Source organism: Chrysochloris asiatica, unplaced genomic scaffold (assembly GCF_000296735.1).
Source record: "Chrysochloris asiatica unplaced genomic scaffold, ChrAsi1.0 scaffold00029, whole genome shotgun sequence".
NCBI lineage: Eukaryota > Metazoa > Chordata > Mammalia > Afrosoricida > Chrysochloridae > Chrysochloris > Chrysochloris asiatica.
This window is the reverse complement of record NW_006408547.1, coordinates 18,524,813-18,541,307: the sequence shown is the minus strand read 5'-3', so window position 1 is coordinate 18,541,307 and position 16,495 is coordinate 18,524,813. Positions and strand designations below refer to the sequence as shown.

The window sequence follows — 16,495 nt, the reverse complement described above, 5'->3', positions numbered from 1 at the left end:
AACGCTGTGGATCACAGCCCTATGATGCCCTAGGGTTTTTAGTGGCTGATTTCTAGGAATTTGGTTGCCAGGCTTTTCTTCCGAGACACCTCTGGATGGCCTCGAACTATTAGCAGCCAAGCGCGTTAACTGTGTGAACCACCTCTTCGTTGTTGTTGTTGAGTGCTGTTGAGTCGAACAGTTATAGGGTTCCTGAGGAGTGGCTAGTGGGGTTGAACCATCTACCCTGTAGCTAGCAGTACAGTGCTGATCCTACAGTGCCACACCAGAGCCACCTTTTTAGCTGCACTGAAAACCTAAGGCCCATGTGTTTAGGCAGACCTGTGCTGGACATCACAAAGATACAAAAAAAGCTGCTCTTTTTTTCCTCCAAAGTCTGGGCCTCAGTAACTTTCCCCCTTTTAGACAAATAGCCTTTTACAAAGGATTTGGCCTAAATTTAGTGCTCAGAACACTTGAAATAATGTTAATGAGGACAGGCATCTTCCAAGAAAGGACTCGGTCTCCTGCACATGATGTGCCAAACACCTTCCATGTGTGCTCAGCACAGAGCGAGAACTAAAGCATCTTGGAGAATCTCAGCACAGCCTCCCACCAAAGCAGGCTCTCCTCTGCCCTCCCCAGCAGCCGCCCTGTGCTAGGTCCTTTAGAGGAGAGGACGCTCATTCCCCACGGGGAGGGACCCTTCTAGGACTCCAGGTTTCTGCTAAGCTGAAACCTGCCCCCTGTAACTTGACTCTTCCCCTATTTCCACCACGATAACCTTCCGAGGATTTGAAATCAGTTTTCTATATCGCTTCTGCCTTTCTGCTGCCCCCTCTCCTCTGCAGGGACATTGTCCACATTTCAGCCCATTTCCTATGGCATTCTGTCTGGCTTACACTCTCTTGGTCTCCTACCCCTGGGTGGACTCTGATCCATCAATGTTTTTATTAAAATGTGGACCCCGAATGTGATGGCTGGAACTGTGGTTACTTCGGCAGGGCCAGACCCAATGATTTTGGGCTGGATATTCCCCACTCGTCTTCTAGACTAAGACAGATTAGAAGAAACATGTAGGGATTTACTTCCAAACATCAAGTCAGTGAAAGCTCTATGGATCACAACCGATGGTTGGCCAGGTGCAGGACTGGGTAGTGTTTCATTCTGTTGTGCACGGTGTCAACCAGGAGTCAGGGGTCAACTTGACATCAGCTAACAAGAAAAACTTAACGGTTGTTAAGTGAGATGCCTACACTCTCTCTCCGCCTTCTCCTTTTACCATTGACCACTTACCTTCATAGCCAATTGGGCCCTGATGACCCATGGGTCCTTGGTCTCCCCGGAATCCAGGGACAGCAGACACACCACCTCTTCCCTGGGGGCCCAACTTTCCTGGTGCCCCACGGAAACCTGCAATCACCAAAATAAGTCTGAATGTAACTGGAAACGGTGACAGTGATCAGCCAGTGTCCACCACATGCTTTTTCACAGGAAAACTACAACAGGAAAAGAAACCTTTCTCCGGGGAAGCTGTAGGGAGGTTCCGAATGACAAGCCAACCCCATGCTCCTACCTGGTTCTCCTGGAGGGCCCTGGGGCCCCATCTCTCCTTGGGCACCGGAATGACCTCTCCGTCCATGGGGACCCAAGGTCCCTGGTTCAGCAGCAATCTTCTGGGGGATTCCCGCAATCCCTGGGGACCCTAGAGCACCAGGGGCACCTGGAAGGGAGGAAGCAAGTCTGCACTAAATGCTTGAGCACCACTTTGCTTTCTTATTCTGAACTCGATTCTATTTGTATGTCTGGCCTGCACATAAAATGAGAAAAATCTTATTTTCTAGACATGAGAGTGGTATGAATTCATCTGAGAGGCAGCTAAGTGCCACTAAAAAAACCAACCCCTAATATTCCTTTCCCCCAACCCCTCTGAGTGCAAAAGCAGGCTCAGGCAGGGGCCCAGTCTTGGTTGGCTATTTAGCCTTTGTGGCAAACCCGAGGGTTGGCGCTGACTCCTAGGCCAGGGTTGTAACCACAGTGGTCCTGACACGGTGACCTTTGCAACTGTGCAGACCGTTACTCACCAGGGGATCCTCGGTCTCCTTTGGGTCCTTTGGGGCCTCTGTCACCCACAATTCCTGACGCACCGGTGTTTCCCATGAATCCTTGTTCGCCTCTGGGTCCTTGAGTACAAACAGTTCATTAGGGACACAGCTCTGGACAGAGTGACTGCTGTCTGTCCCCTGAGAAGAGAAATTCCTTCAGCGTGGGCACAGTTACCTTTTTCTCCAGGGAGACCAAATACCCCAGGTCTGCCTTGGGGTCCAGAGTCCCCAACCCATCCTTTGGTGCCTGGGTTGCCTAGAGCTCCTTGGGTTCCGGAATCTCCTTTGGTTCCTGGAAGAGCAGCAGGTCCAGGTGGTCCTGGTGGGCCTCGGTAACCTGTCAGCATCCATCAAGAGAAGCAAGAGTTCAGACAGTACCCGAGGAAGGCAGACTCTCAACGGACAAGGGTGCTGGATGCTCGGGCACTTTGCACCAGACCACCAGATGATAGGACCATTCAGCTAATGGAATATTTGTATCCTCACAACCTCTCTTTTCAATTCTCAGCTAATAATGTGGTTGTTGTTGTTGAGTGTTGTCAACTCATATTGACTCTGTATAGGTTTACGAGGCACAGCCTGTGGTTAGCGGTACAGTGCTTATCCTACAAGGCCTCATCAGGACTCCCAATATGGCGCTGGACCGCAAAGTCAGTTTCAACCGCAAAATCAGTGGTTCAAGCTCACCAGCTACTCCTTGGAAACCCTCTACAGGGTCGCTATGGATTGGAACTGACTCGGCGGCACTTCACAACAACAACACTAAGCACAATATAATGAAGAAGAGGAAACCATTTCACACGGTACGTTCCCAAGTTTACCACTGTTGTGGATATCTGCTCCTGGAGCAAGTATTCAACGTGGATTGTAACTTGATTTTCTAGTGACTATGACAGTTGTGATAAAAGTCAGTGTGGACACAAGCACTGTCATTATGATCCTTAAAGTCTGCAACAAGCACTGTCTTTACGATTCCTAAAGTTCAGCTCTGCCCCCGAGGTTTCAATGCACAAATGCGTGACTCCTACTTACCCTGCAGACCAAAGATTCCAGGTGCTCCGATATCACCGGGTAACCCAGAGATGTTGGAAGGAGGAGTGACGCCTGGAAATCCCTGCAGGCCTGGACTCCCAACTGGGCCTCGTTGCCCTGGGGATGAAACAGAAGACGTTATTTTTCATGTTGGCACGTCAATCCTTTCACGAAGTCACCTGTTTGTGGAAGAGGGTGCCACAAGGATGAGGCAGTGAGTGAAGATGCTCTGACTTCAAGGTACATGTCAGGGCTGTGGCTCTCAGGGCTGGGTGTGGCAGCAGGGCTACCTGATCTGTCTTCAGAAGGGCTCAGCCCCCACCTCCTACTTGCGCAGTCCTCCTCCTGGGAGGACACCAGGCCACAGCTCCAGCTGGTTCTTATTCTCATGTCTACTGCACCTGCCTCCACTCACTGCTTGGTCAAACCTCAGCCAGAGCCCCTGCAACAGGCTTGGCCGGGAAAGTAGAACTCCAGCTCATTGATACCGTTGGTTGTTGGCAGTTCTGTTAGCACATGAGATGGGATGGAAGCTTCACGTATTGTTGTTACGTGCCATTGAGTCGGTACTGACTCACAGCGACCCTATGTACAACAGAACGAAACACTGCCCGATCCTGGGCCAACCTCACAATCATTGCTGCTACCACTGCAAATCCACCTTGTTGGGGGTCTTCCTCTTTTTCTCTGACCCTCCACTTTACCACACATGATATTCTTCTTCAGGGACTGGTCCCTCCTGACAATATGTCGAAAGTATGAGAGATGAAGTCTGGCCCATTCTGGCCTCCAAGAAGCACTCTGACTGTATTTCTTCCAACACAGATCTGTTGATTTCTTTGACACCCCATGGTACTTTCAATATTCTCCTCCAACACCATAACTCAAATGCATCAACTCCTCTACAATCTTCCTTACGTATTAGCCACGTAGATCACTTTCATACGTGGTGGTCTGCCGTGGAGTAAGTTCTGACTCGTAACAACCTTATATAGGATTTTCGAGGCTGTAAATGTTTACGGGAGCACAGACGGCTATTTTTCCTCTTTTTGAGTTTCAAATACTTGCAATGGTTTGCCCCACACCCTCTTCCTTTAAGCATTGAGATGAGGCTGTCTTTGGAGACTTTGGCATTCTTGTTTTTATTTTATTTTGAATTGTTTGTTTTAATAGGCTTATTAACCCCTGATTTCCCAGACCGAAAGCCTCATCTTTCTTCTGTGGAGCCACTGGTAGATTCAAACTGCTGACCTTGTGATTCAGAATCCAGCTCGTAATCCACTACACTATACTACCAGGGCACTCGCATCACACACGTTTTTCATTCTTCTCTCAGCATTTTGCATTCCAGCTATCACTAGTTGACACAGAAGCATTGATAGAGAAGAGACCCTTGAGGGAAATCACCCAACTACGGCAATCTGAGTGCAGTTTACTCCTCTAAACCCCCAGTTAGCAGGATATTTATTGACTGACCTGAAGGCACCTAACAACAACAATAACTACACACAGGTGTGCTTGGAAACAGGATGTCAAGATGTCGCCTGCCTCAGGGAGCTCAACATTTCAGAACAGAAGACCTTTGATCTCTCTTATCACCGAGCTATCATTTGTTAAGGTCTGGGAAATAATGAGTTTAAAAAAACCAATTCAAAATAAAACAAAAACAAGAAAGCCAAAGTCTCCAAAGATAGCCTCATCTCAATGCTTAAGGAAAGAGGGCGATGGGGAAAACCCACTGCAAGTATGTGAAACTCAAAGAGAGTAAAAATCGTGGTTTCTTGTACCCTATGCCTTTCTGTGTTTGCAAGACTAATCTATCCCCATTAGCAGCAACATGACGAGATATTCATGTGAAAGATTCTGCTACCCGTCACAGGGGAAATGATTCTGTTTGTGCACACCTTGGAGTGGTAGGAAGAAAACAAAGACCAGGAGAATCATTTAGAAAAAGTGTTCTCTTCTGTCCCACTAATTACAGCGACGAGGAGCAAGTGCCTTTACTAGGCCTGAGGGGCTTATGAGTGGCCATCTGTAGTTTGATATAAAATGACACCAACCGAATTCCTTCTATTATCATAAAGTAACCCATACAGATGGTGCACGTCAGTGAATAATGGCAAAACTTCTGACATGATTCAGTTAAATCCCTAGATTGGCCAAATTCCCACAAAAACATAATTAATTTAACCACAGTGATTAGGGTTTTGTTAATGAGGACATTTAGCAAACAGGAGTCACTTTGCTGGAATCAGAATTAAAACAATTATGTTTTCTTGATAACCCCATGCATCTTCATAACTACTGGAATAAAAAACTCAAACTAATGGAGATTTCACGAAAAGCCATTCTGCATAACTGATAACTAGGTCATGAACTAATAGCTGAATGCCAGCTACAGAACTAACTGAGGCTGCACATTCTAGCTTAAATGCCTGCATCCAAGGGAAGACAGTAGGTGGGAATGATTCCCACAGTCTCAGCAATGAGTCCCGACAGACCATCTGTGAACAGCACTATGGGAAGTGTCCTCTCCTTCATCACAGAGGTCCAGTGGGCAGAATGAAGCGTGTCCTCTGATCTGGCCTCTGGGAGCTCCTTTGAAGTCACCAGTTCCTGGTGTTGGCTGGCATTGGACGATTGGGACTTTCATACAGGAGAGAGGGACAGGTAGTATTCAATGGCTTTAAAAAGGAGACACTACTCCTTAGAATTTGGAAATAGGAACTAGGCCTCTTTGATGAAATGCGGAAAACCACACAGTAGGTATAAGGAATTTTGTTCAGCAGACTAAATGTGGCAATAACCCAAAGCAAGCCTCTTGTCACTGAATCGATTCGGCCTCTAAGGACAGAGACTGAAAGCCCCGCTGGCTTTCTGAGACTGCCAATCTCTATGGAAGCAGGTTGCCATATCTTTTTCCTGTGGAGCAGCTGGTGGATTTGAACCATTGACATTTTGGCTAGTGATCGAGTGCTTTAACCATTCTGCCACCAGACATAGTTATTGGAGGTCCCCAGCTATTTGAGAAGGGAGAGAGGAGGTGGCCGACTCTGGAGTCAGAGGTGGTCTGCAAGTCTTTAGACACCTCCAGTAAAGGTCATTACGGTCACTGTACAGTGGCACCTCTTTGAAGCTGACTTCTCTGCCTGTGATTTCTTTGGTTCTAACACCGGAGAGAACTCTGAACCACTGCAGCTCACACCTCGATGCATGAATGCCCGCAAGCTTCCACTGACAGCCGGAAATCCAGCGTGTGGCTGAGACACTCAGCCCAGGTGCACGTTCTTGGGCATCAGAGATGCCACCTGGCTCGAGGCTGCCCCCAGTGGACAAAATGCAGAGATGCGCTGGCACACGGTGGGAGGAAGCAAACATGGGGGCTAGAAGCTCAATCAAGCTTCAGTATTATAAATAAACTCTAGCTTTTAAAAAATATAACATTTATATATTATTTAAGAACTTAATTCCGTTTTAATTTAAGCTCAAGCTCACTCTGCTTAGTGAACAGGGTGGGCTGGGAGGTTGGGTAATGGCTAACTTTCTAACTAAGGCCCCGTCTCAGGTTTGTTCCTACCCCAGTGGCAGCATCATGAAGTCTGGCTAAGCTCAGAGGCAAGGTCATCTCAGGGAATAATCAATGAGACAGGCCAGGTGCCTACAAGGACCTAAAGGGTAAGTCATGATCCTTACTGTCAGGGAGCTTGGTTTAACACCCATAGAATAAAATTAACGGGATAACAGAATCTAAATGATGAAAGACGATCCAAGAGATTCTGCAACAACAAATCCTCTGCCGAGAAGCCAGGACTCTCCCACACTTCCCTCCGGCTCATCTCTCAGACTCACACAGACATGCTGGCCAGCCAGCCCTATGCTGGACTCTGATTGCTGTTGTGTACTGTAGAGTGAATTCTGACTCACTGCGACTCTATAGGACAGAACAGAATGGCCCCATAGGCTTCCTAGACGGTCACCTATACGGAAGCTGATCGCCAGGTCTTTCTTCCTGCTCACCATTCTCGGTCAGCAGCCAGCAGGGCTCCTTGGGGTCTGTGTAGGTAGATAGCCCTGTTTACTTTGAAAAGGTCAGGCCTCACCTGGTGGTCCTTGCTCCCCCTTTTGTCCTGGTACTCCTGAAGGGCCTGGAAAGGTGTTGGGCTCTCCTGGGTCCCCGCGGTCACCAGTAGTACCTGGGAAGCCTGGGTCCCCACTGAGGTCTGCGCCTGTGGTGGAATGAAAACAGCAGTTAATGTCCAGGTTTTCACCCACGGGATGGGAATTTACACCCATGGGAAGTGAACTAACACCATTGCGCCACAATGGACTCAAAAGTAGAAACAAAGGCAGTGGGGGTGATCGCAGTGTGCTATATGGCCTCAGGGCCATGAAACCTGAAACTTGGAAGGTTTGTAGGGATCCCAGGTAAGAAAACTGGGGCTCTTCAGAAGGTCCAAATGCAAAAAAAAAAAGCATCTGAGAGATGGAGAGTGGAGCTGGGGCCCTGCCCCTGGGCTCCTGGATCCTGGTTTGTTAGTTTTGCTGCAATGCTACCCTGCCAGTTATGCCAGAATTAACATTACTTAAATTCTTCCAAGTTCACCTATATCAGTGACAGTACCCATATAACTTGACAGTTCCACTTCATATACCTATTTGAACTGGATCAGAAATGTGAATTAGAGCATGAATGTATATATAAAGAATATGTAAATGTGTTTATAAATAATATATACACATGCAAGTTTACCTGTAATTATATGAATACTTGGTTACAGAAAATAGCTATAAAGAGAACATTATAATAGCAGCTATGTTGTTGTTGTTAGGTGCCATCGAGTCAGTACCGACTCATTGCGACTCTGCTGCACAAGACCTTTTTAAAGTGTTGAAGAGCAAAGATGTCAGCTTGAAGACTAAGGTACGCCTGACCCAAGCCATGGTATTATCAATCACCTCATATGCATGCAAAAGCTGGACAGTGAATAAGGAAGACCTTAGGAGAATTGATGCTTTTGAGTTGTGGTGTTGGAGGAGAATATTGAAAGTGCCATGGGCAGCCAAGAGAACCAATAGCAGCTATAGGACGATGAATTTTCTTTTTGAATGTACATTGTAATTTTTTTTACACTGAAAATAACTTTTATAACTGGAAAAGTACACAAAGATACACTATTGAATAATAAAATAATCTCTCCCTCTCACCCCCTATGGCCTGCTATGTTATTTTATGAGTGCAATGAATACATTTGAAAAGTCACACACAGGATATTAAAATTTAAGATGAAATTTAAAATGTGCAAGTTTCAAAAAAGCTATTGAAGCTTTCAATATGTGCCACAGTAGCTTCTTAGGGAGGCCAGGGAACAATGTGGACGATATTCCATCTTTAGGGATAACTCAACATCAGAGGGTACTGGAGAGCCCATAATCAGAGAAAACACACCTGTTGGCTGTCCAGTAGATTCTGACTCACAGTGACCCTGTATAACACAGTAGAACTGCCCCATAGGGTCTCCAAGGATGTCATCTTTATGAAAGCATACTGCTACGTCTTTTCCCCAATGAGCGACTAGTGGGTTTGAACTGCTGACCTTTTGGTTAGCAGTCAAGAGCACTTAACCTCTGTACCACCAGGGCTAATGATACAAACTTTAGTCTGTCATTGGTTTCTGAAAACAATGGGGCTTTGATTCCCCAGTAAGAGAAAAATTTTCAAAAGCACTAAAATATTTTTAAAAATCAGCAAAATTGCTGTTAAAAGTGTCTGTGTCTTTTCTCTATGGAACACAAAGCCCTGATAAGCCATTGTCGCTGTCTGAAAGCATAAGAAGAGCCCCAGGGACAGACCAGGCACCAACTGGCTACCTCATGCCAACGAAATAAAGGAATACCAACGCAGCCTTGGATGAACTGAACATTTTGGACAACTGGGGGCGGGACATACATCCCAAACATCCCAAGAGAAAAAGTGAAGCATTTGCTTTTCAATCCATTTTAGAGGATCATCTACAGACGCGTCTAATGCAGGTGTGGGATTAAAAGACTGAGTCTTTAGAGATCACAGCTCCAGAAGTCAGCAGACCATGATCACTCTTACAGTGATAAAATGGTCTTTCATGAAACCCACTCTCCTTCCAGAATCCCATTTTTCCTACCATGTAGAAAGGCTCACCTTAGGGGCCACCCAGTCGATTCTGACTCAGTGATCTTATATGCAGAGTAGAACCGCCCCATAGGGCTTCCTAGGCTGCAATCTTTACCAAAGCAGACTGCCATTATCTTTGTCCCACAGAGCAGCTGGTGGGTTTGAACTGCTGACTTTTCCATTGGCAGTCCAGCGCTTAGCCATTGTGACACCAGGGCTCCTTCCGGCACACCTATTATAGGGTATAATTGCTCAGCTGGGATGCAGGGAAGTACCTGGGGATCCTGGAAAGCCTTTGGTGCCCGGCAAGCCATGTAGTCCACCAATTCCTCGGATGCCTGGAAAACCTGTGAGAATTTCACTCAGCGTTATTTCATGCCGAGGAGAAGAGCCAAGAGGGCTTCTGGTTGGTAGAAACCCTTAAATTAATTCAGAGACATTTTCCTTTTCTATGATCTGTGGATCTGTACTATTCAAAACTCCTGCCAATACAGAGCAGCTAAGGACGCACAAGGGTAAGTTTTATGTTACTCAGGAAAACCGTTTAACTTTTTTTCCACAGACTCTTTTTTTGGGTGCAGGGTAGACTTGGGAAAGCCAGACAAGAGCTGGGGAGTGATCTGTTCCATTCCTCTTCCTGCCGATTGAGTCACTGGTTTATATTCGGTGCGTAAAAACTGTGCTGAGAACAAATGATTGGCGTGATTTTCATTTCCTCTGGATTTCTGAGGACAAACACACTAACGCAGGGCACTGGGAAGAGGTGACTGGTCTTTCTATGATGTAGGTAGTGAGTGTGGTCACATGAACACATTTGATCATGGGGAGTGAGGAGGTCGAACAATGGAGAAATTCCCATCTATCCCTTGGTCTCGCCCACACGCTGCCCCTGTGATGACCTGCAAGTGGGCCACAGTACCTCTTTCCTTGATCTTTTTGGAAAACAAACACTTCTTTGCAGGTTAGCGTGTGACTTTTTTTTACTGCAATTGCAAATCCTGTTCTCGGTGTCTTTCTGTGTCTACAGTAAACCACTGGCTGTCTGCTTGTCGCTCATACGGGTCTTATAGCAAGCATCTTTTTATGAGACACCAATCTGACTTAATGATGCCTCATCCTCACAACCCAGGCAGCTCTGGCTGTCACTAATCATTTGTGTTTTGCATTTCTGCTTCAGAAAAGAATCATGTTACCTGGCAAACCCGGAACCCCTTGCCAACCATAGTCTCCTTTTTCGCCAGGCCGTCCACTGCGTCCTGGGTCTCCCTGTGGACCCTGAAGTCCTGTTAACCCTGGAAAGCCTGGGGGGGGAGGGGGAGTTAAACACAACATTCAATCTGAGAACACAGAGAAAACCATCCCAACACCTTTAGAAGTGTGCCTCACGCTCACTGTCCTGGCTGGTGGGAAGGTGGTTGTGGTAATGACTGATGGACATTGGGGGACATTGGGGGACGGCAGCAGGAAGTCTTTCTTTCAAGCCTAAAATGTCTGTGGCTGTAAACACCCATATTCAAATTCAATAGGACTAGCTTGGTTTTGCCAAGGAGAGAATAGCTTGTGCTTTTAATTCTTATCCTACCATCCAAATGCAAGTCTGGAAACTGGAGAAAGTCCAGGAGACAACTCCTTGAGAGATTCTGTCCCGTCTCTTAAAAGTTTATAAGTGTGGGGTACAAACCAAAGCCACAATAGCAAGAAAGCATGAAACTAGGTCACTGCTGGCTGTCTCTCATTAACTTCATGCACACATTTCTGCATGAAAAGGGATCCTTTAAAAATAACTCAGTCTGCTTTTATATGAGAGATGGATGCTTGGCCACAGACATTTTTTTTTATGATTCCCTTCTGCCTCTCTTATACATCTTCTTGGTACTACTGCAGAGCTCGGGGAATGGACAGCATGCAAGGCAAGTTTTCTATAGAGAGTTAATTGGGGTAGTCAGGTAAATAAGTAAAACCAGCCACCTCTGTTGTAGGGGACCTTGGAGACTTGGAGTTGGTACACCGGTTGTGTCTCAGTTGGACTTAGCCTATGCACATCAGTATTCTTTCCAGCCATGGCCGGATGAGGGGAAGGCACTTAGGTGAAGACAGTTTGGCTGCAGGAGATTTACCTGTTTGTCCTTTAAGTCCGGGTGGACCCTGGGCTCCTTTCATGCCTGTTATCCCAGGGAAGCCAAAGCTGCCCTCTGTTCCTTTCTCTCCAAAGATTCCCTTTAGACCTGTGATGGAAGATTTTCCACTTGACATTGTGTCAAACTGAAACGAAGTGCTCTAGGGTTAGTGGCTATTACAATACCGTAGTAATACTCTTCTGTTTGGGGATGGGGAAAGCATCCTTGTCTAAGCATGTTTCTTCTCTTATCCATTTATCTATTTTGCCTCATTTCTTCCTCTGAACCTGCAGTAGCCAGCTTCCAAGATGGTGCCCAATGATTCCCACCACCTGCGATTCATGCCCTCATGTGGTTGGTTCCTTCTCACATCGAACAAGGTCAGTAGGACATTACGTAAAAGATGGAGCGTGAATCCGAGGTCATACAATTCATTGCTGCTTTCACTTTCCTCCCTCTTTTTGATCACTCACTGGTGGAATCTAGCAGCCATTTTGTGGGAACACCTGAGCAGCCCAATGGCGAGGTTTATGTGGTGACAAACCCAGGTCTCATTCCAGAAGCCATCTTGGAAAAAGATCCTTCAGTCACGTCTTTGGATAACTACAACTTGGGCTAACTTCGTGGCTATAACACCACGAGAGGTCCCAAGCCACCACTACCGTGATCCCAGATTCTGAACACTATGAAATGATGCATGCTTACCGATGATTTAAGCCACTGTATTTTGGGGGGACTCTGTGAAACAGAATAGATAACTAATCCAGGGATCCCATCACAGTGGTTTTCCAGGGAATCTCCTGGGGACCTTGTTAAACACACAGACACTTGAGCTTTTCTGTCCCTTCTCCCCACTCTCCCCCCTCAGAGATGGTTGAAAATGTCTGGGGTATGGTCTGGAGTGTGCATCTTAAGCAAGCATCTCAGATGATTCTATAGTAGGCTCTGGGACTTTGAGAAACACTGTCTTCACGTTTGGGGCAATGTTCTGTTAAATGTTTTGGTGTTTTTGGCCCACTGTAAGATTTTGATGGCTTCAAACTCAACCTGAATTCCACACAATGACATTTGTTACTCTTACAGGTATAAAGATATTGCTGCACTTAGAAAAATACTGTTAATGTTTCTGTGGCTTTCAAGAAAAATCATGAAGGAGTTTTGTTATTTTCTATTGATTATTTTACTGTTTAAAAATTGGCTCCAAACCACTATTGACACAGTGAATCACTTTTGCCCAAATTCTGTCAGTCCAGCATAGCTTCATGCTTCATCTGGAGAGACCTGGTCTGAGTCCTCAGCTATTCAATGTCATCTTGTGTCTGAGAATTGATTTGATTTAGGAAAATGCTTCTTGGTCCACATCCTCTCCTACACAGAACAAGGCTCTGTGGCTACCCCACATCCTCACTGGTCTTAGGCAAAATGGACCGCCTTCAGTGATGGTTTACATAGCTGTCACCACCACTCTGCCCCGGGGTGCGACAATTCTGAGCTACAGTCGCCTACTGATGAACACGATGGGAGATCACCGTAAGGTCTTTCGAGGCCAACAGTTTAACTAAAACATCAACATCCAAAGAGGAACAACGAAAATAATTCTTAGAAGAGGTAGTCTTTTTTCTCCAACACATTCTGAGTTGAGTAAATAAAACAATCCTTAGTGACATAAAGCATTACTATAGTTTTGTTATAAAAAACCACACTAGCAGAGAGATTATTTGGAACAAGAGATTTAGCCAACCAGAAAGCAGATGGCTCTTGATCAGGAAGTAAGTCCAATAGGAGATCAAATTATAGATTAAAAAATTAGCTCAGAAGAGCTAGTGGATTTCTATGTGATAGTTCTAGGATTCTCTGCTAGAATGACTATCCCTTCCTAGTCTGGAGCTTTTCTAGATAAATAATTTGTTCAATGTCCTCCCAATTGACCAAACAAACATGTGGACAAACTCTCTCCCAACAAGATCATCCCTAGAAGGACATGGAATTCTGGGCAATTTAATCAGTATGGGGGCTCTCACATGGTTATCACAACAACAACAATAAAAACCAACGTAAGAAAGGAAGCAACTGTTGCAGACCCTGTGAGGTATCACAAAGGCTGGAATTTTGACTATGAACGTCAATAATTATGGAAAAGAGGAGTAAAGATGATGCTCTACATGAAGCCCCTCCAACAAGCACAGGGTTCAGCTAGTTGTCTCTATTGTTCTATTCAAGAGAGGGGCTCAACTCCCACGCCCCATTATTGTAGACCCAGTAAACAATAATGTTTGTTCTACATTACTTACTTCATGCCCTGTATTGTGTCCTGATAGGCAAAGGTCTACCTTCATTTGTTTTAACTATAATTACTCTGACCCATGGAGTGCTAACTCCAGTTCTTCTCCCTTTCAGAGAAGACTGAGAGTTCCTGGCACTGTCTTCAGATTTAACTAAATGAATTCCACAGTCTTTCTTGCCCTTTGTGCTCAAAGAGTTCTACTCTAAAATTATTTATGTTGTTATTCACTCTACAATTACTTATTTATTTATTTTGTTATTCACTTGGCTTCAACTCATGGAGAACTTATTTATAGCCTAGTCTTGGGTCATCTTCATGATCACTGAGTCCCTTGCTGTGACCATTAAAACATTTTGCAGTGCTTACCAATTTTGACCTGATTTGGAAAGTCAGGTAATTGAGTGATGGAATAGATAGGGTATCAGTGCTATCTTCAAAGATGACAAAATGAAAAACAACACGTACCTGGGGTTCCAGTGATGCCCCGTTCTCCCTTCAGACCTGGGCTTCCTGGTAAATCTATGGTGTCTCCAATATCACCTGTTCCATGTAAAGAAGATGGTTGAGAACAGGTTCTGATAGGGAAATGATGCGTTTTTACACGCACTCCTCACTTATCTACAGGGTTAGGTTCCAAAGACCAGGTTTTTACATGAAAATCAGCATGATGCAAAAATGAACGGTGACCACATCAGATCACAGAGTGGACGGTGACTACATCATTTACATAAATGTCAAAATCACATCGTTATGTAAATATCAAAGCTCTGAGCATCCTGCAACAGCCCTGTGGACACATCACCTTATCTCATGATTAGTGTTATGTTATTAATGAGCAAAATAGCCAGATAGTGGATTTTTTCACTGTTGTCATACATATGAAATGTCAGATAACAAGTTAGTCAGTAAGCAAGGAGTCGGTGCGTAACTTCTGTTGTGCTGTATTTCTAAGGCTAATTTACCTGAAGATAACTACCAGCATTTGTATATGCTATCAGCACATGTACCCAGAGAACTCGGAATTTTGGGCGGCTATGTCACTGTAAGAACAACACTCACCGAAGTCACCTGTCCGTCCACTCTCCCCGTAAAGGCCGGCTCTCCCTGGAGCACCTTTGTCACCCTAGAATAAAGTGAAACATGAAGCCAACTTGGACGAAAGTTAGTAAGTTTATGTAATGTTGAAGTAGTGGAACTATCTCGTATGCCAATAACAACACTCAGGATTGGTGATTTTTGTCACTTTGCAGAAAACCACTACAGATTTTCAGCTCAGTATAACAGGGGGCGTTCTGATGTGGTGCTGTAGGATAAGCACTGAACCAAAAGGTCGGTTTGAACCACAAGGTTGGTAGTTCAATCTCATTAGCTGCTCTTTGGAAAACCTACACAGAATCACTATGAGTTGGAACCAACTCCGACAGTACTTAACAACAACAACAACACTAATAAGTGGTTCTTAACCACAAAATGAAGGAGCTCTGGTAGCATAGTGGTTACGAATTGGGCTGTGAGCCGCAAAGTCAGCAGTTCGAAACTACCAGTTGCTACACGGGAGAAAGATGAGGCTTTCTGCTCCTGTAAAGATTTACAGCCTCGGAAACCCTGTGCAGGGTCGCTATGAGTCGGAACCGACTCCACGGCATATAACAACAACCACAAAATGATCAAAATGAAACAAGTTTGTCAACTTTCTCTCTGAGGCGCTGATATGAGTAACACCAGTGATGAAGGTGTGTTAGTGAAGATGGTGATTTTGGATACACACGCCCTCCCTGCCAGCCTTTCCCAGGTGGACTGGTTTCATCACATTTCAAGAGCCTTCTTTCCATGTTGAACTGATTTAAGCCTCATGGCCTCCTTGTGCAGGAGATACTGCTAGTTTCCATTTCACACACGAGGCAATTGAGGCTTATTAGGTGTCGCCGAGTCGCTCCTGACTCATAGTGGCCATGTGTGACAGAGCAAAACTACCCATAAGGTTGTCGAGGTGGTACCCTGTTTTACAGAAGCAGATCACCAGGTATTTTCTCCTGCAGAGCCACTAGGAGCCCTGGTGTTGCAGTGGCTAAGCACTTAGCTGCTAATTGTTAGATTGATGGTTTGAAGTCACCAGCATCTCTGCAGAAGGATGTGGCAGCTTGAATCTTGGCATTTTTATGGGATAGTTCTGCCCTGTCATGTAAAGTCACCATGGGTCAGACTAGACTAAATGACAATATATATTTTGGTAGAGCTCATGGATAGGGTTAAATTGCTGGTAGACACAAGCAGCTTTCTTTTTTGAAGTTTTTAAATGTTAGTGATCCAACGGGCTGCACACAAGACTGATTATGGGATCAGCTCACTTATAACTTTGAGGGATGATGAAAGAGAGGACATTCTGAGGAATTTGTGCACCCCAGGGCAGACTAGACAGATGGGCAAGCCCAGGACCTGTAGCTAGAACTTCTGATCTGCCTAAAATGTGCAGGCTCCCGTGTGACTGCCAGGAATGAGTTGCTTGAGTGACAAGGACTGGGAGGGAACACAACCTTTAGATGAACAAGGACAAACTTGGTCCATACAATTACAATTTACAGAGAGCCATGCTGTTTCATATATTCTGAGTCTTATCAGCAGTGATTTGAACCGAAGTGCGAAGCAGACACTACTGTCATTTTGCAGATGAGGAAATGGGGGAGAGTCCTGCTCAGGGTTACTGCTACCCATTGTGGTCATCATAGCGTAGTGCCTGGCAAGTAACAAATGCTCAAAAACACTTGTTGAATGAAGGACCAACTAATGGCAGAGCTGGCATCTGAAGCCAGGTTTCTGACTCCAAGCCCAT

The 16,495-nt window shown here is 45.4% G+C and overlaps 1 protein-coding gene across 1 annotated transcript in view; it reads right to left on the bottom strand.

Moving 5' to 3' along the window:
- COL4A2 (collagen, type IV, alpha 2) overlaps window positions 1–16,495 on the bottom strand; it is a 184,425-nt gene that overhangs the window by 9,200 nt on the left and 158,730 nt on the right. Inside the window, exons 33-43 of the mRNA XM_006851540.1 lie at window positions 14,725–14,788; window positions 14,131–14,205; window positions 11,382–11,489; window positions 10,458–10,565; window positions 9,540–9,611; window positions 7,217–7,342; window positions 3,117–3,233; window positions 2,260–2,421; window positions 2,064–2,162; window positions 1,556–1,702; window positions 1,276–1,392 (exon numbers count right to left, since the gene is read on the bottom strand). Coding sequence (XP_006851603.1) covers window positions 1,276–1,392; window positions 1,556–1,702; window positions 2,064–2,162; window positions 2,260–2,421; window positions 3,117–3,233; window positions 7,217–7,342; window positions 9,540–9,611; window positions 10,458–10,565; window positions 11,382–11,489; window positions 14,131–14,205; window positions 14,725–14,788 — 1,195 coding nt within the window. The remainder of the gene's footprint in view (window positions 1–1,275; window positions 1,393–1,555; window positions 1,703–2,063; window positions 2,163–2,259; window positions 2,422–3,116; window positions 3,234–7,216; window positions 7,343–9,539; window positions 9,612–10,457; window positions 10,566–11,381; window positions 11,490–14,130; window positions 14,206–14,724; window positions 14,789–16,495) is intronic.